The sequence below is a fragment of the Cuculus canorus genome, chromosome 24 (assembly GCF_017976375.1).
Source record: "Cuculus canorus isolate bCucCan1 chromosome 24, bCucCan1.pri, whole genome shotgun sequence".
Lineage (NCBI taxonomy): Eukaryota > Metazoa > Chordata > Aves > Cuculiformes > Cuculidae > Cuculus > Cuculus canorus.
Window position 1 is genome coordinate 4,034,395 of NC_071424.1, and position 27,872 is coordinate 4,062,266.

Consider the following 27,872-nt stretch of genomic DNA (forward strand, 5'->3'; position numbering starts at 1 on the left):
GTACCATTTTTATTTTCAAATATATATATTACATCATTTTAAAACAGGATATTTGTGAAGGAAATGTTTTTCTTTCAGGTAAAAGCAGCCCACCATGTCCCACACAGCCCCTTTGCCTGCTGTTTACAGACGACCTGCACCAGGAAAGGGCTGAGCTCATTCCCCACCTCCCCGCTGCTACTGGGACAACCTGTGGTCTTCTCCTCCCCCTGGAAAGAAAAGGTGTTTACCAGTCCCACCCCTCCTGAGTCAACACAAAGCATGTTCTACTGCTCCATCATATGCCCCGTGCCCTTCCTGCAGTGCTAGGAGACAGCTGGGGGCTTCCTGGAGGGGCAAAGGGAGGTGGGAAAGGAGCTTCTTTTGCTTTGACGCTGTGGAAAAAAGGTAAGGAAGAACCAGAATGAAGTGACGGTGTGGTTTCAAGTATATGTGTGAAACCCATCACACAGAGCTTCACAGAAGGCTACCACCAATCTCACCATCAAGACTGGTGTCCGTGGGGCAGCGTTGGCCCCTGCAGCACCCGGCGTTTGGCAGGGATGGCTCAGGGTTTGGCTAATAGCGTAAGAGACAGCTACAAGAGAGAGGTGGTTCTGACAAGGAAACGAATGGCTCAGGCAGATTCCTCCATCCAGTAGGCAAGAGCTGGGAGAGGGTGGGAGTAAAAAAAACTCACACGTAGGGCTCAGTAAATGAAACTCATCCTTCAGACTCTCCCTCTTTTTCTTTGCACCCATTACAACCTTCTGAATGAAATTCTTCTGCCCACCCTCCCAAGCACACACGCTTCTGCTCGAACGAAGAGTTTTCTGGCTGTGCTGTGCTCCCTTGACTCCTTTCCTTGGGTAGCCTCTGGCACAAAGAAATCCTCACCAAAATGCACCCCCCTTTCTCTCCTGCACCCCTTGATATATAAGGAGCCAGCACAGAGCAGCACAAGGACTCGGAGTGCAGAACTCAAGGGCTGAGCTCAGCTGCCTTGACTTGCATCCACCTACAGCTCCTGCAGCACTCGGGACCAGCACCATGCCTGGACAGCCTGCACACCTCTTTGCTACTTCTGGGGAGCATTTCAGCCTTCCCCGAGCACTGGGATGCCAAAACCATCCCATCTGTTGCTCCTGGGGCTTGGTGGAGAAAGGAAAACCGCACAAGCCTTTCTTAGATTCCTCTCCCTACAGTCTAGGAGTGAGCAGACCAAGCAGGCGCTGGTACCAGTGGGTGCAGCTGAGCTGTAGGCATCACAAACAGACAGTTCTTCCTTGGACACAACCCCAGCTTGGCTCTCCCTTGCCAGAAAAACAGCGTGCTTGCCCAGCAACCCTCCACCAAACCCTGCAGTGCTCAGGTGTAGCCTTGCATTGAGTTGGGGTGAGACTTTCCTTCCAACCCAAATGATTCAACGAGCAACCCCCTTCTTGTAAACAGCGTGGCAGAGCCTTCTCCTCCTCCTCTGCCTTTATTTTCCCGTTTAGGGCTTCCCACCCCAGTTCCTCTTGCTGGGCAGGGAAAGGAGCCAAAGCCTTGAGGCCAATCCTGCCCCAGTAGCACCACAGTAACTAAGGAGGTGACATTCAGTGCATCAAATGGGCTTCGTACAAGGCACAACGTGACCAGGTTGAGGGTTAAAATATTGTAGTTGATCAAGGCTTTATCTCTGCAGAATAAAGTGGCTGATTCAGCCCTGCAAGGGAAGTTTGGGGTTCTTCTGAGAACATTCTTTTATTTACAGCTTTTGCTTCAATAGACATGTACTTTTTTTTTTTTTTTTTAATTAAAAACAAACCCCTAGCTCCCAAAAATCTTCTGCACATGGTTGAGGTGCCTGTGGTACCGTGTCCAAGGCCCCCCCCCTGCCCAAACTCTGCCGAGTGGGGCTTCGAGGTAGATACCCGCTGCGGCTCTCTTAAGAGACGGACCCTACAAACAGCACCAGCTGCCAAGCCTTCTCGTCTTGGTTTGCTGTGACCCCAGCCAATTCCACCCTGCTGTAGCCTGTTCCTGCCCCCCCTGAAGCATTCCTCCCCCTCCCTCCCAGTACAAACCAGTGACGCCTTCCCTTTGCTGTGAGTCAGAGCACAGCGCACACCCTCAGCTCCGGGGGTGCAAACCACAGCTGATGGACACTGAGGTCACCTGGAGAAAGAAGATCTGAAAGGGTTTTTTTTCCCCCCCCCCTTTCCTGGGAGCTCAGCCCCATTCTGCCCTCGGAGCTCAGCCCGCAGGTGGCTGTGCCTGCGGTGCTGTTGCCATCCAGTGACAGGACACAGCACTACAGACCCATTCACAGTCCCAGATGAAGCTTTTTCCCACTTGGTCACCAGTGTCAGGAAGGCTAGGAGAGGTCACGGAAAAGGGAGACAACATGCTGCAATCCTGAGACAATCCTCCCCTGAGTAAATGGATAAAATGGATTTTTTTTCCTTTGCTACAGCAGCTATTTTAGAAGTTCCCTTCTCTGCCCTGGCATCACAGATTTTACTAAGGCTTGGTCATCTACTATAAAGCTAAAAGTTATTCTTTACTTAACATCTCCTAGCCTTACACCTGAATGAGGTTTGCGAGGTGAAACACCTTATCTGGAAGATGAGAATAAATTACAAGCTTTTGTATAAGCAGAAGTTCTAGACTGTTAGAGTTCTTGGAGTGTGTCGGTGAAGTAGTGAATATAAGTTGATGTACTGTTTTCTTTCCAAGGTCCTCTAGAAAAAGTCCTGCTGGAGACCCAACCAAACCAGACAACCAACCTAGAGGACAGTGACATGGCTATGATGAGAAAATAACAATTAGCAGTTCATTTTCATCATGGCAAAAAGGCTCCATCTGGTGGTGTTTTCACCCAGAAAAGAAGGTAAGGGGTGGGGATGACAAACTGTAGATGATACTAAGTTGGTTAGAGTGGTTGACACCAGAGAAGACCCTTCAGCTCTCAAGATCTGCTCAAGACAGGGGGACAGGCGGCACGGTGGTAAATTGTGTGTGGATAAACACAAAGAAATAGGTGGACGAATGATCTAGGTGGGCGTTGGGCTGCTCAAGGAGAAGCCAGCACAGCTGTAAAACCTGAGCGTGGACAATCCCCTGGAGACCTGCGCTGCTCAGCACAGGTAAAACCAATACAGCAACCAAAACTGAGATATATAGGAGAGGAATATTAGAGCAAATATTTTAATGCATTTCTAGTAAGCGTAGCTGGGCACCCCACCAGGGAAAAGGGACACTGCAGGAACAGTCAGGGTCAAAATGATAAGCACAGAAAGACCCAAATAAGGAAATAAGCTGAAAAGTTTGCTATTCTTATATTAATAAGAAGCAGGAACGTGAGGGAAGCTGTGTTATAAAATGATGGCTGGTCCTGCTATGCTTCTGCAGCTGCAAGGAGAAAGGATGTTCAGGATGAGCAGCAACAAGCTTAAACCGCAGCAAGGGACGGGCATCGAGGGGAAAAAACCTGAACATGAAGATTAAAATAGGAAGCAGTGATATGGGGAGGCAATACTGGAGGCTTTCAAGAACAGATCAGACAGATGTCAGGAATGCTCTCGTTCCGCATGGGCTGCTCTCGATCTCTCTGCCCTCCTTGGGCTCTCGTGGTGGTCACTGCAGGTGGTGACAGCAGGCAGGGCTGTCCTGGTTTGGCGATCCCCGTGCCACAGGGATGTCAGAGCACTTTGGGGTCACCCAGCCCGTTTGCGGTAGCGATACCAGGCGAGTCCCTTGCTGCAGCCACGTTGCAATGGGGCTCTGTTTAGGGTTACAATACTGCAACTCCTGCTGAGCCAGAGAAGGGCTCTGTCTGCCATAGGAGAGGAGCCCAAACCACTGCTCTTTTTCCTACCTCTGAGGCCCCTCTGGCTCCCTCGCCGAGCTGGCTGACCTGCTCTAGGAGACGGGTGATGCTGCAACAGGGTGAGTTGGCTCAGACAGGGCCGGTCACAGTTTAAAGCCTTACGGACTTATCTTGAGTAAAAAGAACGGAGATAAACCACATGGTCCATGCTGAGACGCTCCCTCTATTTTGCAGAAAGGTTTGGGATGGCAGAGCTGAGCCTGCTTCCCTCCCCTAAAAAAATCACACTAGAGAATTAGTCATGAATGGAACAGAGTCAAGTCACTTCCCAAAGATACTGTGCCAGAAGAGGGAGTGTGCTCCGGGCAGCTCAGACAACTACAGCCCTGGGCTTAACTGGGTCACGCCTGCACCATCCTGCCCAGCGGAGCGCAGAAGGCTGAGACCTGATGTAGGGATGGGATGCAACTCCAGTGCCTCCCATCGAGGGCAAAGGAGACCAACTGGTGTCACTTGGGCTGCTCATTTCCCAGCAGCCAAGTCTACCGAATTAGTCTGACCATTTGTCATCCCACAGCTCTTTTAGTGTTTGGAAACCTGCTGGTGCTTCCTAAGTCTGCCGGCACACGGGCTTTGAGGGCTGTGAGGCTGCATCCCAGCACCAGCATCAGCCACGGCGAGAGCTGCACGTCTCCAAGCTCAGGCTGAGACAGGGAAAACCTGCCTGCCAGCACTGCCAGATGGCACCCTGGGGTAGCCGAGGGCAGGCAGGCAGCGTGTTTCTATAGAAAGGGGCAGGGATGCTTGTTAAAAGGAAAGAGAAGGCTCAAATACTTGGGTTCAGGAGCAGAAGGGAGGTGAAAACAAGCCCCGTATGGGCTTGGCTAATGCTGGCTGACCCCTCCACCAACTTACAGATGACAATTGTAGCAACCAGGGCTGCAATCCCTCCTCAAATGCAGGCACGGTCTGGGCTAGAGCCATTAGCAAACGAAGAGCTCTACACCTGCCCCAAGGAGTGGATGAGACCCGTGCGCTTGCACACATACAAATGCTGCCATTATCACAACACATTTGTTCCTTTCAGACTCTTTGACACCAGAAGAGCCTGCTCTGCCTCACTGCTGCGTGCTGGGAGCGTGGCAGCGATGCTCTGTCCTTAGCAGCTAAGCGAGGCATAAAACAGACAACAAAGTTCAACCTCCCCCTGACTGCTTCTATCCATAGCTCCTGGTGGTGTATGCATGGATGGCAGAGACCCTGCGCCCCGTGGTGGGAGGGTCACAGGTCCAAGCTGCTCTCTCTCTCAGAGGTTCCTTGAATCCCCCCTCTCTTGGGAGACGTCAACACAGAGCAAAGATTTGAGAGAGAGCTTGGCCGGACCCTCCCAGCCTCTGCCCCCCACGTCAGTCAGGGTCTGAAGAAGCGTCGTACCACTAAATGTCCCACCATGACCAGGACGGCCACCGCCAGCATGTACTTCAAGTAAACATTTTCCAGATTGAGCGCAGCCACCTAACGGGAAACAGAGAAGAACCAGAGCGTGTTAGATCTGCCTGCGCCCCGGCGCTGCTCTGCACCGTGCCCAGGTGACCCCACCAACCTCAGCAGCGCCACGGTCTCCAGGCTGCAACTTCCACCTCCCCTCAGCCCCGAATCCCCCCTGAGGACATCCCCGTGCTCCTGCTGGCTCACCCATCCTCCCTGCTGGGCGATCCACTGGGCGATGCGGTTCCGGAGCATGAACTCGGCGACGAAGCTTGCGATGCGGCGGAGAAAACCTGGTATGCCTTGCTGGTAGACGTGAATGGCCATGTGGTAGCCGAAGCCCAGCAGCGCAATCACCCGGCCCCAGTTAATACCGCTGTCGAACAAGCTGAAACGAAGCCGATGGTCTGGTTAAATCACTGCCATGGCTCACAATTCCTTATTTTCTGCATCCTTGTGTTGCCCAGGCCATGGGCTCTTGAGCAGTGCCGGCTCAAGACTGCGGATGCTGTGCTGGTCCTCCAAGTGCATCCCAGCTGCACGGACCATGTAGTTATGTTGTAGTCATGTAGTCATTTGGCTTTCAAACACGGTCTTGGTCACAACAGCTGTCTCAGCCAGGTGGGTTAGGGATGTCCTAGGGAAAAGGAGTTTCCAGATGCTGTCTACACAGCCACAGTCTCTGAATTGCTGGAGGGGAAGCTTTGCGATGGCTGTTGCTGACCTGCCGCCTTCCTGCTTTTCGCTCAGGTCTCCACCTGAATGCACGGCATCGGCTGCCTGTGGAGCAGGTCCTGAGCTACCTATGTTTTCATGGGCAAGGATATTAAACAAGGTAAGCTGGAACTGGTGGTGGTTCAAGCTCACGGGCTGTAGGCTGCAGCAAGCTCAGTAGCAGCTCCGCACGCAGCCAGGAGCAACGACTGCGACCCACTGGTCCCTTGCAGTCATAGCTGGAGGTAAGGAAATTGAATTATATCCAGGGACAAAGCATGTTAGAACAGGATTTTCCCCATTCCTGCAGAAAAAAACCCCTTCAGGACCATAACCTGATCTTTCCTTAGACTGATACAAGGGCTGGAGGGGCTCCAAAATGTGCCTACTCAATGCCTACTGCTCCTGATCCAGGTTTTGGTTGCTGTAGGCACAAACTGCATCATCGCTGTGGGCACAAACTGCATCACTGCGGGCAGGTTTGGCACTGATTTATCTAGACGAGTATTTCAAGGTGTTTTCCCTGGTTTTCCAGTAAGGCAAGGAAGAAGGAATAAAAGGGAAAAAGAACAATGAAAAGAGTAGACTGGTGCCCTGCCCTGTCTGCACAGCTGAAGGGAACTTCTCGCAGGGCTTTGGCTTGGAGCTGCCACCCTGCAGGTCACGGAGGGGAGTTAGAGCCCAGGAGGGAATAACAAACAGGTATCACAAAGAGAGAGACAGAGGTTAATTTACCTGTTTGCGGCGCGTTAACCGCCTCAGGCTGGCAAAGTGGTGAAAACAGCACAGCGTGGCTTCCCAAGGACAGGGGAGCAGGAAAAGGACAGAAGAGAGGCAGTTAGACAACAAACACCGAGCAGAGGGTGCGTGGGGACGGGGCTGTGCTCGAGCCAGGCGCACACAGAGGAGTGACGGGACCTGCAAATGCCGAGACCTGGCTCTGACAGAGGTCTTCTGCATGATCCTGGGCAAACCATTTAACGTGCATAGTGTCTTGGTTTCTCTACAGGCAGAAAGGGGTGAGGACTGAACCCCTTGTTGGCCACCTCGGTCCAAGCCTGTAGGTCAGACACTCAGGGCAGTATGTTCTCCAGATGTTTGCCTTTGCTCTTCACCCCGTTGCTGTTCTTTGAGTGGGAGAGCTGGGCATTCATCTCCTCCCCGAGATGATCACAGGCTCTGAAAGCCCATGGAGCATCCCCCATCCTGAGTTAATCCAATCCTGTTCCACGTAGAGCACACCATGGGCAGCGAGTACCTGCCCAACCCCACAGCCTGCAGCTGCGTTTGCTTTTTGTCTCCGAACGCCCAACTCATCAGGATTTCCCAGCTATGAGCAAGCGCCAGTGGGAGCAGCAGCAGGTCCAGGGGGGGTTGTATGGGACCTGGGACGTTTGCTTCCCTACTGCTGCATGGGCCGTGCTTCCCAGGCGCATCCACCAAACCTTCTGACCCCAGACAGCCTGTGCAAGGACTGTGATGGGATTGTTAAGTGAAGACTGTCCAGACAGCGTGCAGGAGCAAGAGCAGACAGGCAGAAGACACAGGAACCATCACGGTGAGCTTGTTGGGACCTCAATGCACCTCTGAATGGACAGTGTGTGCTGGGGCAGAGCTGGGGAAGCAGCTGCTCTGGGTGGGGACAAGGGTTTATCTGACTGCATGGTACCCTGTCTGACCTTTCTCTGGTGTTCTCCAGGAGAAGGCATCCATCCCACACCGTGAGAGCCCATGGCCTTACCTGGAGGCTATTCTGGTGAAGTACTCATAGGCGTTGTCTTTGGTAGGCTGCAAAGATTTCAGCATGCAGCGAAACTCCGCATCATATCGCTTGTTAATGTCATCCCCGATGATGGCCAGGCGCCTTCCCACTTGGCTCCCGGTGCTGCCCAGAGGGAAGACAGCATTATGGATGGGTCTGCCTCCCCAGCAAGGTAAGCAGGATCGAGGGGTGAGGCTGGGATGGAGCCTGGCTCAGGATGGGGTGAAGGGATGTGCGTATGGTAAAATCTCAGCGTTTTACCTGCCCAGCTCCTGCTGGATCTCCACGATCTCTGGGTCCATGGGCACTTCGTCCCCTCTCTCTTCTCTCTCCTGTTGGTAGCGGTAAAAGGCATAGCTCCGAAACACCTCCTCTGTCTCTTCTGCCACCTGATCTTCTAAGAGAGACAAGAGGAAGAAAAGTCAAGGGAGAAACTCCTCTTTTCCCTTTCCCAAGTTGGAAAGAGACCATTCCCTAAATTTGTCCTCTTTTTATTAACACTGGCCCTTTGCAGTAAAACAAAAAGAATCCAACATCAATTAGTTCTCAGGAAACTAATTTTGAAGGCAGTCTTTGTTCTCAGGGGCATAGAATCTATTTTTGGCCAGCAACAGCTACAGGGCTGTCAAAACACAAACCAGATGTTGTAGGGCTCGCACTTGGCAGCTCTCTCTTGCCTCTTGATAAGGGCATTGCTCAGCACGGGCAAGTTCAGGAATCTTGGATCCAAACCCAAACCGTAGGCAAAGCTCCGTCTAGCACTGCCTGCCAAACCTCAGCAAAGTATCTTGTGTCTCAGTGCCACCAACGATCACGCCCTTGCATGACATCAGCAGTGATGCGGTGAGTAAAAGCTTAGCAGAACCCCTTGGTGATTCAACCACACATCACTGGTCTCGCATCCACCCGGCACCAGCAATGCCAGGGGAGAGTTTGCAACTTCTGCCTGAACTGCTGGTGGGAACTGAATGGAAAAGAGCTTTTGAATGACATGTAGCCCAGAGAGGTGACTCCCCATCCTGTGCTTGAAAGCAGATAAACAGCCAGGTCATAAGTGTGAACGAAACGCCTGCTCCAGCACACCCATTGCCACCGTGCAAGGGCAGACACCCAAACCCCTCGCTTTGCTAACAACTCACGGAATCATAGAACGTCCTGATTTGGAAGGGTCCCACAAGGGTCGTTGAGTCCAACTCCTGTTCCTGCATAGGACAACCCCAACATTCATACTATGTGTCTGAGGGCATTGGCTCAATGCTTCTGGAAAATTGTCCAGCTTAGTGCCATGACTGTTTCTCCGAGGAGCTGTTCCGGTGCTCCACCACCCACTGTGTGAAGAACCTTTTCCTAATGTCCAACCTAACCCTCCCCTGGCATAGCTCCCTGCCATTCCCTTGGGACCTATCATTGGTCGCCAGAGAGCTCAGCGCTTGTTCCTCATCCCCTGGTGAGGAAGCTGTAGACCACAATGAGGTCTTCCCCCGAGTCTCCTCCAGGCTGAACAGACCCAGTGACTTCAGCCGTTCCCCTCTAAACCCTTCACCAACTTTGTGGTCTCCTCTGGACGCTCTCCAGTAGCTACAGATCCTTTTTGTCCTGTGGCACCTAAAACTGCCCCCAGTGCTCAAGGTGGGGCTGCACCAGTGTGGAGCAGAGTGGGACAATCCCCTCGCTCACTTGGCAAGCGTTAAGCCCATCGCGTGGTGAGCACGAGGCTGCAGCCGGGCACGGAGGGGGGACCCAGGGCTGTTGTGGAGTCAGCCGAGGCTGGGTTTGGCTTCCACGGCTTCTTGTAAACAAGCAGAGCTCGGCACACCGAGTATTCAGGGTTCAGCGAGGGAATACGCCTGCACGGTAACGTCATCCAGCCCGCCAGCGCGCGCGAAAACCAACCCAGCTCTGCGTGAGCAGGAAGAGAGTCAGAAACAACTGGCAGCAACAAGCATGCGCCTGTCTGCAACTGCCTCAAGCTCTTGCACGCACATCCCCTACCTCCACGCTGCTCAGGGAAGAGCAAGGGTCCGGATGCAACCAGGACCTGCCCCTTCCAGAGCAGGGAGCCCCCAGCAAGGCGTTTCGGTCCCGTAGGTACCATGGTAACCAATACCTTATCACCAGTGTCACATTGCTCCTGGGGAAAGTACCCAGTCGGTCACGGGATGTCTTTGATTAGAGCTCAGTTTCGGCTGAGTTGAGAGGCAATCTGGGCTCGAGCACTGGTTCCCCAACAGGCAGCAGCCCGGTTAAGTCACTCCGTAGGGCTCAGGGGGAGTTGGTTCTATGGTCCCGGTAGCACGGATCTTCCCAGTTTCTTTTCTAAGATGCAAAATTTGCAGGGGATAGAAATGGTGTGGACGGAGTGGAGCCGTGCTTCTCTGAGAGGGTATCACTGTTCAGGGTGGAGATTCTCAGACATCAAACAAAGTGCAGATCTTGGCTAAATGAGCCGCTTGCGGGGGATTGTCAGGAGCGCAGGACCCTGCAGCCCTGTGGCTTTAGGAAATCATCCTGCAAGCCATGCTGGTGGCACACAGCAGATCAGCACCGCCGTACCATCAACTCTGTCTAGCAGCAGAGCAGCTCACTGCAGCCATCCCAGCTAAAACCCTTTCCCAGCATCCCAATATATCTCCCGGCTTGACTGACCCTGTGCTTCCTCTACCCACTGGAAATTGCATTTCCAATGTAGAGATGGTCCTGTCCGAGCAACGTCCTGGAGCTGTGATGTGCAGATCTGACCTGGAGGACACAGCTGTCCTGGCAACACTGCCCCATAAAACCTATCTCCATGTCTCCAAAACATGCCAAGCCACGTGGCATGGAGTTTTTATGGATGGACACATCTACATGGCCCGTGTAGGGCTCAGGGGAGATGGACCCAGCCCCGGATGGGGTGCAGGGGAGGAGGAGGACCTGTCATGCAGAGACTCGGGTTACACTGAGTTCATGTTGGGTAAATAAAGGTGAAGGGAAATGACAAGCCCCGGTTGCTGTGTTTTCAGAGGACTGTTTTTTTGTTTTGCAGGAATGCGTTTATTTGGTGGTAAACAAATCCCACCTTATGGAGGAGCCCACGGAGCCAGCGAGCACCGAGAGCCAGAAAACGAAACCAACTGACTCACAGTTTCAGTGAGACGCAGAGCAAACACGGCGGGAAAACAAAAGAGGAAATAAGTGCACCAAAAAAAATCCCTGGTTTTAATCACCCCAGGTGCTGTTTTTAGTAACACAAAGACAGGACAACATGCATCTTTTTCCCCCAGGTGCTAACCCACAGCACCCACTGGGACCATCGCTGGGTCTCTCCCATTCAAAGGAAGAGGATCTGGATCAAGATTTGCCTTGTGGATTCCCAGTACCGGCGGTGGAGAGCAGCCTGGAGCTCTTCTGGGATCTTTGGGCTGCGCGTGGGACCATCAGGGCTGTGTTAGAGGGTCACAAGCTGCTGTGAAACCCACACTGCAAGCGAGGATGTTGCTCTGCTTCTGCTGCATGAATCAGAGAACTATTAAGGTTGGAAAAGACCTCTAACATCATCCAGTCCAACCATCAGCAACCCTGTCATCCTCGGTCTCCAGTGCACGCTCAGCATCTAGAGCGGACCTACCACAGCAGCCTGGATCCACACCGTAGACAACATGGACCAGGCTCCGGCCGGTCCCAAACATCTGCATTCTGTGCAAGATCCTTTGTTTCTCACCGTTCCTACCTCCCGGGAAGCATCTGAGCTATGGTAAAAGCTGGCAGGTCTCACCAAAGTTATCCATCAGACCTTGTTACAACTAAATGAAATAGCCCTGCTACAGACTGTAATAATGACAGATGCAACCTGGCAGCATCCTTTTCCAGGTCAGGAGCCAGGCAGTAACTGCAGGAAGAGATGTATCTGTTGGTACAGGAGGAGATATCCAGCCTGGAAACAGCAACTGGCTCCAAAGGGAGAAGACCACTCCAGGGAACCAAGAATGGACTCTGGACATTTTTGCCTTGAGGGGAAGCTTGAGTGCATCTCACAGTAGTTGCAACTCAAGAGTGGGATGAGCAGTAGCCATGTTACTCACAGAATCATGGAATGGTTTGGGTTGGAAGGGACCTCAAAGCCCATCCAGTTCCACTGCCATGGGCAGGGACACCTCCCACTGGATCAGGGGCTCCAAACCCCATCCAACCTGGCCTGGAACCCCTCCAGGGATGGGGCAGCCACCACTGCTCTGGACCTCCCCACCCTCACAGCAAAACATTTCTCCCTAAGATCTCATCTCAATCTCCCCTCTTTCAGCTGAAAACCGTTCCCCCTCATCCTATCCCTGCAGTCTCTGGTCAAGAGCCCCTCCCCAGCTTTCCTGCATGCCAAACCCATGGATGTGGAGTAGCTTCCACCAGGCAAGGCATCCTCTTGTGAAACTATCGCATGACAATAACAATGTCATCTCGGATCAAAAGCTGACCAGCCTGACACTGCACCACGCTGGCACAATCCTGCACCGCTTGGACCCAAGAGCAGAGCGTCTCGATAGGTAAATGGAAAACTGCCTTCCCCAGAGGCATCCGTGCAGCACAAAGCCCTTCATTTTTATTCTGCTCTTTAGAACAAATATCTTCCCACTAAAAAGAGGACCAATATTATCAAGGAGCCTCCCTGCAGAGCTAATAGGCAAACACCTTTGGCTTTTATTTTTTAAGATAGAAATAAATCTGTCAATAAGGGAGATTCTCTGGTGCAGATTCTGGACTGGACTCAAAAGATCTGCTTTAATTTTTATGTTCAATGATGTTCCACCAACACACCCAGAGTCACAGGCTGGGGCTGCAGCAAGGTTTTGTCCTGGTGTTTTGCTGCCCAGCGCAGCCATCAAGAGGGAAACTGGGGTTTTTTTCCTTTTAAAACCAGAAATGACACATTGGTGGGAGATGCTGTTCAACAGGGAAATCCTCTACTCTGTGTCTGAGCTGGAGACAGGAACTGCATGGGCACCAGACAAGAGAAAAGCGTGCTTAAATGATCTCAATTGCTCTACAGAATGTATGAGAACTCAGTCTTAAACAGGCAGGTCCCATTTTTCCTACTCATTTTGCAGGTGGTCTTGGAGCTGAAGACACGGAGATGCTCACAGATGCATGACTAATGTCCCTAAGGAGCTATTTATCAGTTCACGACTTGCTTCGCATGCAACGTCAAGTCCAGAGCTAAGACAAACAACCGAAGACCAAACCTCGTGCCTCTCTAGGTATGTTACGTGAGTATTAAACACACACAGACAGGTGACAAAGCCCAAGTAAACTGAGGAAGAGAGAAGTTGCCAAGCTGACACTGCAAACTGTGCGTCAGGTTGGTTGGGCTTTCCACACACGACCTTGACACCTTGGACGCCCTTGCAGAGACCTGCAGCAAAGCTCTCCCCATGACCCGAGTAGCGGCTGTAGCGATACATCGCTTTTCTCAACAAAGGGCTTTGGATTCCACCTAACGTGGTCCGTGCAGGAGTTAAGTGTGACCACGTAAACCGTGTGAACTATTCTGTGCGCAGCGGAGGGGAACTGAGCTGCATGGTTACCTGCAAGGGTGAGGACAGCCATGGCCATGGCATGTCCCACAGATCTGAGCCTCAAGGCATCCAAACCATTCTGGTAGCTCCTTGAGCAGGGAGCCACTGCCATCCCTGTGTCACAGCTGAGAACACAAGGAGGACAAGGTTAATTTTCAGATGTAGATGTGTTTCCTGAGCTCAGCTCAGCGCTGCTGGGCCTCTCACCCCTCCTTCTGTTTGCCCCATTGCACATAACTCTTCCTGAGCTAAGCTTCTCCTCCTCTTCACCAGAGAAGCGCGAAGCTCCTGCCTTCGTCTACAACCTGAACACCACCACAGGTGCCAACTGAAGACAGATCCAAGCCCAGACAGAAGCAGCAGCATCTTGCCCATGCCCTACGCTGGTCCAAGGGCTCAGAACAATGCTCAAGCCCATCGTTGAGCAGCAGGTAAATCTCTTCACTCCCTACCGCAACCAAAGATAAACGAACGGAGCAAGCGAGCCCTAAATGAAAACAGGCTTAATACCTGTTGACAAAAGCCTTCTTCCGCCCCATAATCCCACCGTGTGTGTTGGTGGAAGCTGCACACTTCTGCTTCTACCTCAGAGGAGTGCAGAGATCCCACCTCCGCATTCCAGACGGATCCCCCTGAGTTTCGGGAAGCAGAGGGATGCCAGTACGTGTTTGCAGGCGGACAGGAAGCGTGACAGTAAAGCAGTGTGGTTAGAGCTCAGGGCCTGATCCTCTCACTGGTTTTCACATCAGCATCTCATTGGCCTCAACAGGAAATCCGCCTACGTAAACAACTGCTCTCATTTATTTATTTTCATATTCTGGAGCCTTTTGGTAAAGGAAGGAGAGGGTATTTTTTCTTCCAGGGTATTTGAGCAGGATCTAACACAAATGGTACTCTGAGATGGAGAGGAGTCCAGGCAATACCAGACTATAAATAGATTATCAGGCCAATAAAACAGCTCTGAGCTGGATCTGAGCTCCAATACATAAACAGTTCAGTATAGCTCCTAATCTCCACTATTGACAGAGCTGCAGTGACTCAGCCTTATTTACAAGTCCACCTGCAGAACAGGTTAAGAAGTCACCCGTGTTTAACAGCTTTCTGTGCAGCGGCATTTTATTATTTTGGGATGAAACGGGAGCTAAGGTTTTTCCTGGGTTCCTTTCGGCCCCGCTCCCAGTTTCACCCATTAGTGCGAACGGCAATTACACACTCTGCTGGGCTCCGCGCAGACGAGAAACGGACTGAACTGCTTCTGAATGCTGGCGAGCTGTAACTTTTCATCTCTGCTGCACCGAGACACACCGGAAAACGGATTGCATCCCACAGCCAGACTGAAACCAAGTGCCTTGAGCCCACGTGCTGCCCAGCAAGGTGTATTTTAAACAGCGAGCGCTTTTCGCTCTCTTGTGCTTAGGGAAGGGAAAGTAAATGACAAAAGGCACCAGCTGTACATCTCGCAGCCAGCCGGAGCGATCCGCCCCACGTCCCATCCTCTGTGCCCTCTGGCACCCGGTTACGCCTGCCGCAGCGTGCACACCAGCGTACGCCAACCCAGCAGCTCCCTGCACGCTATTTTCTCCGTGCTTTTCAAGGTGATCACTGCCCACCACATTAATCCAACGCCAAGCATCTCCCGAAAGCACCGAGCGTGTGCTCTCCCAGTTCAATTCAGCATAGCTTTATGGAGCCCAGTTGTTATCCCAGTCTTGCAAAAGGCCCCGGAGGGATGCAAAAAAAACCATCTTTCGCAAAAAACGCAGGAAAACCTTGAATGTCTTGAAAATGCTCCTTCCTCTGAATATCATAGCAAGCTTTTTACCTGCATTGAGCTCCTGTGACAGCCTGCGTCCATTCCTTCCCCGGCGTCCGTGGGCCCTCGGTGGGTCCCCGTCGTTCCCTGAGGCCATGGCAGAGAGATGCTTGGGAGTATCGGCTTTACCTGGAGCAAGGAGAGACAGTAAGGGAAGCAGGTTAGGAGCAACCAGCAGGAATACTGGAGCCTCGCAGCCCCTTGCTCCCTCAGCCCTCCCAGCCTTAGGAAGCCCCCGTGGCAGAGCCAAGTGCTCAGAGGAGCAACGCTGCCCGGTTTTATCTCTGCCAGTGACCTGGCTCCTCCCTTCCCGGCACTCTCGCTCCCTGATTCTTCCTGGCCACAGGAAGAACTTTGGAGGAGGAAGTCCCTTGGCTTCTCTTCTCTCGCTGACTCTTTCGGTAGCTTGTTACATGCCAGGAAAGTCAGCCAACTCCAACCCCATTTCATAACCTCCCCATCACTTTTGCCTTGCGATGCTCTGCCAGCTACGCTCTGACCCCCTCAGCAAGTGCCACGGGCTGCACCAGCTCTTCCTCGGCCCAAACAGCAGCATCTGCAGTGGCTTCACGCTGGCATGAAAGCAAAAATCACAGCACAAAGAGCTCTACGACTGCACTCAGAGAAGGCGCCTGGGAGACGAGCTGGGGGGGCTCCACGGCTCCCCTGACCAAAAAGCAACAAGAGCAAACCAACCTGCGACTCCACCGAGCTGCCGTCGCTCCGGGCAAGCACCTTTGACTTCTTTTCCACAACTTCTAAAAGAAGATGAGCTCTGTTTTCCTGTATCCACAGGCTCCAATTCCCTCTGTTCTTTACGTTTCTTATCCTGAGCTCCTCTCAGAATAAGGCAATTAAATAAGAACCAAATACACAGCTCATACTGCCCCTAAGCTCAGACCAGTGGTTTAGGGCTCATCGCAGCCCTCGGCTCCTTCGTCCTCCTGCTTGTCACAGTGACCTCACTGCCTGGTTTTTGCAGAGAAGGAAGTGAGGCCACGCAGTTACCGTCAGGGTTAAAGAGAGACGGCTGCAGCTCCCAGCCTGCCGCTGGCATGCCAGTACATGTTCCCAGGCCAGAGCTCTACAGGGCTAAACTAGTGGGTTTGCTGATTTGCCCCGGCTCTCAATTCATAAAGACACACTGACACCTAGAAATCTCAATTGTATCGTGGGCGAAAATTTAAACCAGCAAAAGGTATGGCTAAAAAACCCACCCGTCTCAAGGTTAGAAGTGGAACACGTGGCCCGAGCTTATAGCTCCACACTGAAGATTATTCAGAGGGAAAAATAAATAGAAAGTAGAAGTTTTAATGTGAAGTACAGCCTGCAGTTGAGGTGGGGAAGAGGGCTGGAAATGCAATGCTTCCCAGCGTGGCTTAGAAAGCCACGGTGTATTCGCATAGCAGCACTCTGGGAGCCCTAGTGACACACGGATGGAGATGCTGTTTTTTTTCCTATGCGCCTCCGAGGACAGGATTTCCCTTTTCCTCCCCAACCTCAAACATCCCCATGCAAGGAAGAGCTGAAAATGCGATGAGGACTGAGGGTGAAGCTGGGAGGAGATCAGCAGAGCCCCACGCTCCAGAGCTGCTCCTTTCTAGGCTCTTCTCTACTCTTGGATGCATGGAACCAGCTCCGGGAGTGCTCGGAGCGGATGCACGTGGCCTCATACTCTCTTCCACAGAGGAAACGCTCCTGCTCTGCCATCCCGAGCGCCTCCTCGGGTGCTGAGCAAGGCTACAGCTGCAGCCCCCCCGGCATAGGAAGGCATTGGTGCCTCTCAAGGGGAAGCCAGAGCACTCAGAGCAGCTCTCGGGAGGTCAGGGGTAAGCACTGCAGTATGAATTTCTAGTGTTCGCTGCGCTGCTACAACCCGAGGGTGCATTGAGCGCTGCGGAGGATGCGGATGCAGCTGGCCAAAGAGTTCAGCTGCCTCTGGAGCTTTTACAGTTTGGCTATAGGTGCAACCAGCCGCGTTTCACATCACTCCGCTGCCTCTGACCCAGACGAGGAACAGGGAATTTCTGATGCAGACCTGACTGCTCAGTAGGAAGGATGGTGAGGACGGGAATCCAGCGCCCGCGAAGCAGCTGACTCATGTGATTTTTAACGTTCGCCGTCTGGCAAACCCGTAGGAAGCGGCAAGGCTGCGACTGTGGCCGTCATTTACGAGGAACTTTCGTTTTCAGTTTCCTTCTCAATATAGTTTCTTGAAGGGCTTTTTTCTCTTGCAAAACAGGACACCGCAGCCCTTTCGCACACACATACATTTGGGACCGGCAGCCACCATCGGTGTCAGCATGCAGTCAGTCCCCAGTTTGCTCCCCGGGGAGGATTCTAAAATCCCACTCTAGCAAACCGAGTGAACGCCCCAGATAGCTCCCTGCCAGCCTCTGCTGCAGCTCCAAGTGCCTCAGCCCATCCTCTCCAGCATCAAGAGTGCTGCTGCTCACATTTCTCCTGCTTCCCAGCCCACTGCCCCTTTGCTGTCACAGAATCATGGGATGGTTTGGGTTGGAAAGGACCTCAAAGCCCATCCAGTTCCATCCCCTGCCATGGGCAGGAACACCTCCCACTGGATCAGGGGCTCCAAGCCCCATCCAACCTGGCCTGGAACACCTCCAGGGATGGGGCAACCACTCCTTCTCTCTGTTCGGTGGCTCCCCACCCTCCCTTTGTGTTACGAGAATGTCACCCTGGGAGAGAGCAGGGAGTGCGTGAAAGAGGATATGACACCCGTCTACTTAAGGCCAGCCAAAGGCTGCAGAAAATGTAAGTTCTCCAAGACTTCAAGCAGAGCTCGAGAAAGAATTTGGGGAAGCTGCAGGTTACTGGAAGCAGCGTCTAATTCTCAGCAGCTGCTAAACGATGCAGCTCCACCCTGCCTTTTCGTTCTTGTTGGAGGCTGCAAAGGGTTAAAACCAGCAGGCAGCACCTAGGATGGATTTAGCAAAACCTCCAAGACAGCACAGGAATCTTGTCTTTATACAGGAGCACATGCCTTGCAACGAACCACTCTTCCTGGAACTCGCCAGGCCTCTCTAATTAAAAAAAAAAGAGACCTTTGCCTCAACTGTTTCTCATTTCACCCTTATCTCATTTCCTTAAAGCCTCGCACGTTTCCTGTGTGCCCTCATAACAGGCTCACCCCTTCTCCCAACTTTTCCTCAAAGGAAAATGCCTGGGTGCAGGGAAGATGGTGGGACTGGTGCGGAGAGGGAGGCAGAACTGCAATCTGCAGGGGAGGAGAGGACTGCAGGAGCAGCCACGATCCTTATGAACGAGCCCAGCTCTGGGGTTCTGAAGTCACCTCTGTGAAGATCCTGTTCCAGGAAACCCATGGAGCATCCCCTGGGATGAGCATTTCACAGTTCTGGCCCTGGGCCCATGCATGGAAGCGATTCCACCATGTGGCATGCGGATTCTCTCCAGGACAGAGATCCCGCAGGATCCTGTGCCCTGCTGCCATCCCGGCCCCGACACCACGGAATCAGCCCTGCTCCTCCCAATCTGGCCTAGAAGAGCAAACTGGTGTGTTTGCCCGCTTTGGTGTCTCCCCACCCAGCATCCAGAGCATCTCGGTTCCCCCACAGCCCTGCGCATCCGTGTCCTGGTGGTCCTCACCGCTGCTGGGTGGGAAGCTGTGCAGGGGAGCCCGCGAAGCTGTGTTTGAGGTCCCAGGATGATGCCACCCCGATCCTCAGCGTGGCACAACCCTTCCCACCACCAACCAGCACAATCCTGCCCACCCTGAACCTCTCGGAGCCCTACACCGAGTGCCGAGTGGGGCAGTCACCAACACAGCCTTGCAGGACAGGCAGAAAAAAACCCACCCAGCTGGAGGAAATATTCCTAACAGAGGTGATATTCCCGCTTTGGGGAGATGATCAGCTCAAAGGGTGAGTTTTCAGCCCTGGCCAAGCTATTGCACGCACCAGAGCGCTGCTTGTGGAGGTAACCCTGTGTACTTTAACCCTCCTCCCTGGGTGGTGCAGGATGAGACCCCACAGCTCTCCCAGCCCTCCTACCTTCCTGGGACCCCACTGGCATCCCAGGATTCCCAGTGCATCCCTTCCCCAGTTCATAGTGGATAAAGATAACCCATCCTGGGGGTCACTGGGTGCTGTGGGATGAGACCCCGCAGCTCTGCCCTCCCCCCTCCCACCTTGCTGGGAACCCCCAGACCCTGCTGGCATCCCAGGATTCCCAGTGCATCCCTTCCCCCGGCTCACAGTGGATAAAGACCCACCGGCCGGCCCCTGTGGATAAAGATAACTCCTCCTGGGGGTCACTGGGCAGTGTGGGATGAGATCCCGCAGCTCTTCCCACCCCTCCCGCCTTGCCAGGAGCCCCCGGAACCCCCGGACCCCGTTGGCATCCCGAGACTCCCGGTGCATCCCTCCCTCAGCTCACAGTGGATAAAAATAACCCTTCCCAGGGTGGGAAATGGGGCTGGAGAGGAGATGAAGGGGTCTCCCCGCTACTCACCGGCCAGCAGGAGGGGTCGGGATGTCCCGGGAAGTTAAAGCGTCCTGGGAAGTTAAAGCATCCCGGCTGGGAGCCGCTCCATCCCCGCTGCCGCCTTTCCTGCTTTGCGCGGGGGAAGGAAGCGAGCGGGGCCGGGGAGGAGGAGGGAAAAGAAGAAGAGAGGAGAGGAGGGAAGGGAAAAAAAAAAATACAGAAACCCAACCCCAGACCATAGATGCAGCCGCGGGGCCGGGCAGGGCTCAGCTCCCTCTAGAGGCTCCTTGCCCGGAGCGTGGGAACGCGGCTGCGGGAGAGGGGAGAGAGCGTCCCGGGCTGGGGGAGAGGGGAGAGAGCATCCCGGGCTGGGAGAGAGCATCCCGGGTTGGGGGAGAGCATCCCGGGTTGGGGGAGAAGAGAGAGAGCATCCCGGGCTGGGGGAGAGGGGAGAGAGCATCCCGGGCTGGGGGAGAGGGGAGAGAGCATCCCGGGCTGGGGGAGAGGGGAGAGAGCATCCCGGGCTGGGGGAGAGGGGAGAGAGCATCCCGGGCTGGGGGAGAAGAGAGAGAGCATCCCGGGCTGGGGGAGAGGGGAGAGAGCATCCCGGGCTGGGAGAGAGGGGAGAGAGCATCCCGGGCTGGGGGAGAGGGGAGAGAGCATCCCGGGCTGGGGGAGAGGAGAGAGAGCATCCCGGGCTGGGGGAGAGGGGAGAGAGCATCCCGGGCTGGGGGAGAGCATCCCGGGCTGGGGGAGAGGGGAGAGAGCATCCCGGGCTGGGGGAGAGCATCCCGGGCTGGGGGAGAGGAGAGAGAGCATCCCGGGCTGGGGGAGAGCATCCCGGGCTGGGGGAGAGGGGAGAGAGCATCCCGGGCTGGGGGAGAGCATCCCGGGCTGGGGCAGTGGGGAGAGAGCATCCCGGGCTGGGGGTTTGGCTGGGAGAGTGGTTGGGGATGCTCTGCTGAGCCCAGCCAGCAAGGGGAGAATCGGAGAAGGGTTTGGATGGAAAAGACCTTATAGATCATCAAGTTCAACCAACCTGTCCGCTACTAAACCATCCCTGAGCACCTCGTCTGCCTGTCCTGTAAAAACCTCCAGGGACTGGGACTCAACCACTGCCCTGCACAGCCTCTGCCAGTGGCCATGAACCTTTTTGGTGAAGGAATTTTTCCTACTATCCAATCTAAACCTCCCCTGGTGCAACTTGAGGCCATTTCCTCTCATCCCATCCCTTTTTACTTGGGAGAAGAGCCCAGCACCCACCTCACAACAACCTCCTTTCTGGGAGCTGCAGAGAGCGATGAGGTCTCCCCTCAGCCTCCTCTTCTCCAGGATAAACAGTCCCAGGTCCCTCAGCTGCTCCCAGAATCCCTGTTCTCTAGACCCTTCCCAGCTCCATTCCCCTCTCCAGACACACTCCAGCCCCTCAATGTCCTTCTTGGAGTGAGGGTCCCTAAACTGAACCCAGGATTCGAGGTGCAGTCTCATCAGCACCGGGTCCAGGGGTCGATCCCTTCCCTTCTCCTGCTGGCCACCCCATGGCTGATCCAGTCTCTATTAGAATGTTTCTGGTTTCTATTAGGAAACTTCTGCATTGATCCACCAGAAAAAATGTCATTGGTGGCAGAGGTCGTCCACACCAAGTGATTTTGGGAATTTGAAATCCACTGAGATTAGGAAAAAATCACAGTGACTGGAGGGAAGGGTGTGATTCACACTGGAAAGCAAGATAGCTTCTTTGCTGGAGGTAGTCCTTCGGCTGAGAAAACTTCTCAAGCTGCTTTTCCTGCCTGACTCCCTGGGAGGCTGCCAGGAACTTCCCTGTTAGTGCTGAGAAATGCCAGCTAAACAGAAGTTTGGGGTTGGTAGAAATGCCTGACTGCTAATTATTAAATTACCTGTCTGTCCAATGGTAGGAGCTCTGTTCGTGCCCTGGGATGACATGTCCTGTGCAAGAGGGTTCTGCCCTTCTACTTCGCTCTTGTGAGGTCTCACCAGGAGCAATGCACTCAGTTCTAGAGTTCTCAGCGAAAGGGAGGACGTGGAGATGATCCGAGGGTTGGAGCACCTCCTGTATGAGGACAGGCTGAGAGAGTTGGGGTTGTTCAGCCTGGAGAAGAGAAGGCTGAGGGGAGACCTTAGAGCAGCTTCCAATGCTAAAAGGGGCTCCAGGAAAGCTGGAGAGGGGCTCTGGATCAGGGAGAGCAGGGAGAAGAGGAGGGGGAACAGTTTTGAGCTGAAAGAGGGGAGATTGAAATGGAATCATAGAATAGTTTGGGTTGGAAGAGACCTGAAAGTTCATCTAGGTCCAACCCTCCTGCCATGGGAGAAACGTTTTCCTGCAAGAGCACTGAGGCTCTGGCCCAGGGTGCCCAGGGAAGCTGTGGCTGCCCCATCCCTGGAGGTGTTCCAGGCCAGGTTGGATGGGGCTCGGAGCCCCTGATCCAGTGGGAGGTGTCCCTGACCATGGCAGGAGGTGGAACTGACTGAGCTTTAAGATGCCCTCCACCCTAAACCACTCTCAAGAACTGATGGTGGCAAGGAAGTATTTAGGAGATCATTTGATGAGAGGTCTAAATCCTGCGTGGGGCTCCACTGGTGCAGAGACAACCTTTTTTCGATGTTTGGTTTTAAGATGTTGAGGCAATAGCGAAGGAACTCCCAACCGGCTCCGCTGCACTGCCTTCACGATCGCTGATGCTGATGTGAAATGTTCCCTGCAGCCCCTTTTGAAGGTGTAAATAAAGAGATATATTTGCTGGTGGAAATAAGAGACGCGCGGCAGCCACAGAGAAAGAGCCTCTGGTTTCGGGATTCATGTGGCATTTCAGGATTCATGTGGCATTTCAGGATGTGGTTGTGCCACTTGGCTGGTGCAGTCTGAATCTGTGCCGCTGCTGGAAAAGAAGGGGACCGGGCTCAGCTGTGCACCCCCAGCCCTCCTTTTGTGCCAGCAAAGAGCGAGGGGGTGATGTGAAAACAATCCCTTTTGGCAAGGAGCAGAGCTGTGAGCTGCAGGAGCCGTTCCCTGTGCCATGGATGAGGAAAAGGAACCCGTGGGTGCAGCTGGAGGGTGGGAGAATCCATTTCAACCACTCACGATGACATGGCAGGTTTCAACGAGGTTTTATTGAGGGGAGAAAACCACCCTTTTTGCAGGCGGCAGCTTGCGGGGCTGAGCCAAGGATGAGCAGACGCCGCGAGAGCCAGCCAGAAGGAACTCCCAACGTAGGAGCAAAGCTGAGCTGCTAGCAGAGCGCGTCCATAAGGGATGTGACATCAGTGAGAGTTCTGCCGCTGGTGCTGCGGCTACAGCACGGCTTTGTTGAGCGCAGGAATGTCGTGGGGGAAATCAAGCCCTGCCTGAGATAGTGGTTGGAGGAAAATACCCTCCAGAAGCGAGTGGCTGAGGGAGAAATGGGTCCTTAAGTTTGCTTATCGTTGTGAATGTATCGCATCGCAGCGAGCAGACGCTGCTTTTAAAAGCTGTTCGCCTTTCTGCTGCCTGATGAAGAAGTCGTTTTTTGTCTTCCTCTCCTTGGCTGTGGCACTGCGCTCGTGGAGGTCTTCCTGCATGTTTCCATGAGCTTTGTCCCTTCCTCCCACCCTCCTTCGCTGGTGCAAAAATTCAGGGTTAGGTCAAACCACGGCAGAGGTGGGGAAGCTCCAAGAATCATGGAATGGGTTGGATTGGATGGGATCTCAAAGCCCATCCAGTCCCACCCCCTGCCATGGGCAGGGACACCTCCCACTGGATCAGGGGCTCCAAACCCCATCCAACCTGGCCTTGAACCCCTCCAGGGATGGGGCAGCACCACTGCTCTGGGCAACCTGGGCCCTCACAGGAAAGCGTTTCTCCCAGGCTCCCGGCCATCCCTTCCTTCTCCAGCTCCTCAGGAATGTCTTTAGGCTCCCGCGAGGCATAAGGGAGGCACGAGCTGGGCTCGGGGGAACTGGCGGGCCAGTAGCACCCATGCTGGGAGCCCTGGGAGGATGCCAAGGGGAAGAGAACAGAGTCGCTGCTGGTGATGCTGGAGGCAGTCAGCCTCGCCAGCTCCTCGGGAAGCAGCAGAAGCAGGAGAATCCAGTGGGATGATGGACACCCCTTCCTATACAGCCCAGCCTGATGGCGTGCAGGCAGTGGGGTGGTCAGCGAGGGGTCGGCTATGCCTGAAGCTTCGGTTGACCAAGCTCTGAAGATAGAAGTGTTGGCGTAGGGGTGACGTGGGGCCAAAAGGCATCATGTCCTCATAGATGCAGATGGACTGCCTCAAAAGCAGCGTGGCCAGCAGGGAGGGAGGAGATTCTGCCCCTCTATTCCTCTCTTGTGAGACCTCAGCTGGAGTGTTGTGTCCAGTTCTGGAATCCTCAATGTAAGAAGGAGATGGAACTGTTGGAACGGGTCTAGAGAAGGCTACAAAGATGATCAGAGGGCTGGAGCACCTTCCATATGAGGACAGGCTGAGAGAGTTGGGGTTGTTCTGAGAAAGGAAGGCTCAGAGGAGACCTTATAGTGACATTCCAGTACCTGAAGGGACTACAGGAAAGCTGGAGAGGGGCTGTTCACAAAGGCTGTGGGGACAGGACGAGGGGCAATGGGTACAAACCGGAGAGAGACAGATTTAGACTGGACATAAGGAAGAGTTTCTTCACCATGAGAGCGATGAGACACTGGCCCAGGTTGCCCAGGGAAGCTGTGGCTGCCCCATCCCTGGAGGTGTTCAAGGCCAGGTTGGATGGGCTTTGGGCAGCCTGAGCCAGTGGGATGTCCCTGCCCATGGCAGAGGGGTTGGAGCTGGATGATCAGTAAGATCCCTTCCAACCCAAACGATTCTATCATTCTATGTCCTAGAGGAAGAGGGAGAAGCCCGCTTGACCGTGTCAGCCTTGTCAGGTCCTGAGCAGCCAGTGGTTTGCGCTGCCACCCCTGAGAACCCCGTTGCAAGAGCTCCTGGACTTCCTTAACATGTTGATCCAAAGCAGAACAAGAGATGGGGATCAGGTCAGGGCTGCTGGTCATTTCCCCGGGTATCTGCAGGACAGCGGGATCAACCCCAGCGGAAGCCAAATATGAAGCAGGATGGGAGAATCCAACCAGGCAACAGAAACAGAGCACGTTTGCAGCAGCAAAACCAAACCTGCCGTAGAGCAGAGGCTCCAGCTGCTCCGTCAGGGCTCGGAGAGGCACTGAAATAAGATGCAGGAGCTGCTAAAGCTGCAGGAAGTTGCTGGGGTGGCGGAGGGGTTGGTGGTTTAATAAAGCCGTTCTGCCGGAGCGTGGGTGTGGGGTGTGAATGGTGCAGCATGTAGATAGGAGACAAATTAAGGCCCCCTCTCTGCTGGATGGTGCAGCGCATTAAATCAGCTTTTTGAGATACAGTCAATAGTTTGTTCCAGACAGCGAGGAGGGACTCCAGGTCAGCGTTTTAACCGTAGTCTCTGGGGGTTTTTTTAAGTAGATTTCCTTTCTACGTGGCATAACCATGCTGATCCTCCACCTGCCTGGCCACATCACTTAAAGGGCTTGGGAACCTACGGATCTGATGGCTGCTGGGTTTTGTTTCTCGCTCCCTGTGTGACCCTGGGCCAACCTTTTCCCTGCCTGCCTCAGTTTCCCATCTGTGCCGGGGAAAATCTACCCAACTGCATGAAGCACTCTGAGCTCTCAGGATGATATATGGGCAGGGATGGCGAGGGGAGGCAAAGAGGCAGAGGGTGTTTTCGAGATCAGCTGCTGCACCTAGCAATGTATTACAATTTGTCAACACTGACAACAGCTTTTTCTTTTTCCCTGCCGCAGCCTCGTTCCCCGGGAAGGTTGATGGAGCTGGAAAGCAAAAAGGAGCCTCTTCGGAATGCGGTTGCTGATAGACTCGCAACACTGCTTCTCCCCCTCCTGCTTGCAAACCCCTCTGATGTGGTCCTGGTCAAGAGGTGAGCTCCTCCACTGTCTCCTGCTAAGGATGGGAGAAGAATTCCCTCCTGGATTACCCCTCAGCCCTTCGCAGAGCTGCAGGGATCTACTGGAGAGAGAGATTTCCTCAGAGCACCAGATGGCACTCTCCGACTTCCAGCCGAGCTTAGCCAAGACGGGTTTACCCAGCTGGGTGACACAGTCACCCTAGGGGGGTGCGTGGGGCCACCCTGGCTCCCTGCCCCATGCCTGGCTCCAGGGAGCCAGGGGACAGCGGGGACAGGAGGATGAGGGTTGGAACTGGATGATCTTCAAGGTCCCTTCCAACCCAAACTATCCTATGATTCTATGATTCTGTGATCAACCTACGGGTTTGGTCACCCCACGCAGCACAGGAAGGTTCAGCTCCTGCAAAATCCTTGCCAAAACCAGGTCTCCATCGCCTGCCCTGAAGGTGCTGGAGAGTGGGTGGCTATGGGTCGCGTGGTCCATCCGCAGTGCTGGCAGCGTGCGCACGCCGCCCACGGCTCAGTCCGGCTCACTACGACGTTGCATAACTGTCCGGAGGATGTGACTAAGAGAAAGTTGTTCTCTGCTCCCTTTGCTGCTCTGGAGATGGAGCAGAGGCAGGAGGGAGCTGGTCCAGCTCTACTGGCTCTGCAGCACCCAGCTCAGCAGGGTTAGACAGCTCTCCAGGGATGCTCATCTGGAGTACTGTGGCCAGTTCTGGAATTCTCAACATAAGAAGGAGATCGAACTGTTGGAACTGGTCCAGAGGAGGCTACAAGGATGATCCGAGGGCTGGAGGATGAGAGGACAGGCTGAGAGAGTTGGGGTTGTTGAGCCTGGAGAAGAGAAGGCTCTGAGGAGACCTTATAGTGACCTTCCAGTACCTGAAGGGGCTACAGGAAAGCTGGAGAGGGGCTGTTCATAAAGGCTGTGGGGATAGGATGAAGGGGAATGGGTATAAACTGGAGAGGGGAAGATTTAAACTGGACGTAAGGAAGAATTCCTTCACTATGAGAGTGGTGAGACACTGGAACAGGTTGCCCATGGAAGCTGTGGCTGCCCCATCCCTGGAGGTGTTCAAGGCCAGGTTGGATGGGGCTTTGATCACCCTGATCCAGTGGGAGGTGTCCCTGCCCATGGCAGGGGTTGGAACTGGGTGATCTTTAAGGTCCCTTCCAACCCAAACTATTCTATCATTTTCTGCTGCAGTACAGAGAGCATTTGTAACTGCCAAAAGGAACAGCAAAATCCCTGTTGCTCATCAGCTCTTATCCACAGAGTTTCCTCCGAGGGGCTGCTGGGGGAGGCAACGCCTTTCCCCGTCGGGCAGGGTGGGAGGATGGGATGGTGGCAATGCCAAGGGCTCAGGTTGGAGCTGCGATGCCCCATCTCCCCACCAGGCACAGCCACTTGGAGACACCCAAGCCCACGGGTATCTCCACGGTGAGTTTATCCCGGCTGTGCTGTCTCTGGGCTCTGGCTGAAGAGAGAATATGAGGCTCCAGACAAAACACTTCTCCCATGCACCAGATTTATCAAATTGATTAAAAAAAAAACCCTAACAGATCCAGGCTGTGTTCCTATAATAGCTATTGGAGCATGCTGGACGTTAATCAAACCGTCTGTTTGCCGTGTCCAGCGAAGCCGGCATAAGCCAGCTTGTGTTTTTCAGACATTGGAAGAGCTGTCAAGATATAATCTGTTTAGGACAAAATAATTTATAAACACACCTTCTGATAATCTGTTCTATAAATATGGGAAGAGAGGGAGGTTGTGCGACCGCGTGTGGTTTTTTTTGGAGGGCTGATAAATCTGTGCGAAGGTTGGATGCCATCAGATGAGCTTCCAGAAAGAGGGAAGGGACTCCCAGACCTTTTTGCCTTTGTCCCCAGCACAGAATTGTTCTGTCCAGACCGTTCACTCCAACTGGATTTTTTTGCCCACCAAGATTGGAGCTGAAGAAGGGTCTGAAACACAAATCTTATGAGGAGCAGCTGAGGGCCCTGGGGCTGTTTATCCTGGAGAAGAGGAGGCTGAGGGGAGACCTCATCGCTCTCTGCAGCTCCTGGAAAGGAGGTTGTTGTGAGGTGGGTGCTGGGCTCCTCCCAGGTAACAAGGGACGGGATGAGAGGAAATGGCCTCAGGTTGCCCCAGGGGAGGTTTAGATTGGATATTAGGAACAATTCCTTTACTGACAGAGTGGTGAAGCCCTGGCAGAGGCTGCCCAGGGCAGTGGTGGAGTCTCCATCACTGGAGGGGTTCAAAAACAACGTGGCCGTGGCACTTTTAGATGTGGTTTAGTGGACACAGAGGGGTTGGGCTGACAGTGGGACTGGATGAGCTTAGAGAGCTTTTCCAACCTCAGTGAT

General features: G+C 53.8%; 1 protein-coding gene and 1 long non-coding RNA gene across 4 annotated transcripts; one reads left to right on the forward strand and one right to left on the reverse strand.

Annotated features, from left to right (window-relative positions):
• Positions 1–19,771, reverse strand: BAK1 (BCL2 antagonist/killer 1). 3 transcript variants are annotated; one of them, XM_054087952.1, is made up of 6 exons: positions 19,608–19,771; positions 15,126–15,245; positions 8,019–8,151; positions 7,737–7,880; positions 5,489–5,669; positions 1–5,308 (listed from the first exon to the last, which is right to left on the reverse strand). In XM_054087952.1, exons 2-6 carry the CDS (start codon positions 15,211–15,213, stop codon positions 5,204–5,206), a joined length of 651 nt encoding a protein of 216 aa, XP_053943927.1. In that variant the 5' UTR covers positions 15,214–15,245; positions 19,608–19,771; the 3' UTR covers positions 1–5,203. The 3 variants fall into 3 exon arrangements, with proteins under 3 accessions (XP_053943927.1, XP_053943924.1, XP_053943926.1); XM_054087949.1 differs by having other exon boundaries at positions 8,019–8,154; positions 19,608–19,770; XM_054087951.1 differs by lacking the exon at positions 19,608–19,771 and adding an exon at positions 15,813–15,940 and having other exon boundaries at positions 8,019–8,154.
• Positions 17,660–27,833, forward strand: LOC128854446 (uncharacterized). The gene is made up of 3 exons (XR_008453547.1): positions 17,660–19,018; positions 25,381–25,514; positions 27,396–27,833. It is a non-coding gene; the product is annotated as an uncharacterized LOC128854446 (long non-coding RNA).
• Positions 27,834–27,872: the final 39 nt, after the last annotated feature.

Bases quoted from the DNA above. Each gene is read 5' to 3' on its own strand.
- BAK1 (XM_054087949.1), bottom strand. From the start codon at position 15,213: ATGGCCTCAGGGAACGACGGGGACCCACCGAGGGCCCACGGACGCCGG. The intron at 8,155-15,125 runs GTAAAAAGCTTG...TGTCTCTCTTAG, and splicing joins GTCACAGGAGCTCAATGCAG to AAGATCAGGTGGCAGAAGAG. The intron at 5,309-5,488 runs GTGAGCCAGCAG...GTTTCCCGTTAG, and splicing joins TCGCCCAGCAGGGAGGATGG to GTGGCTGCGCTCAATCTGGA.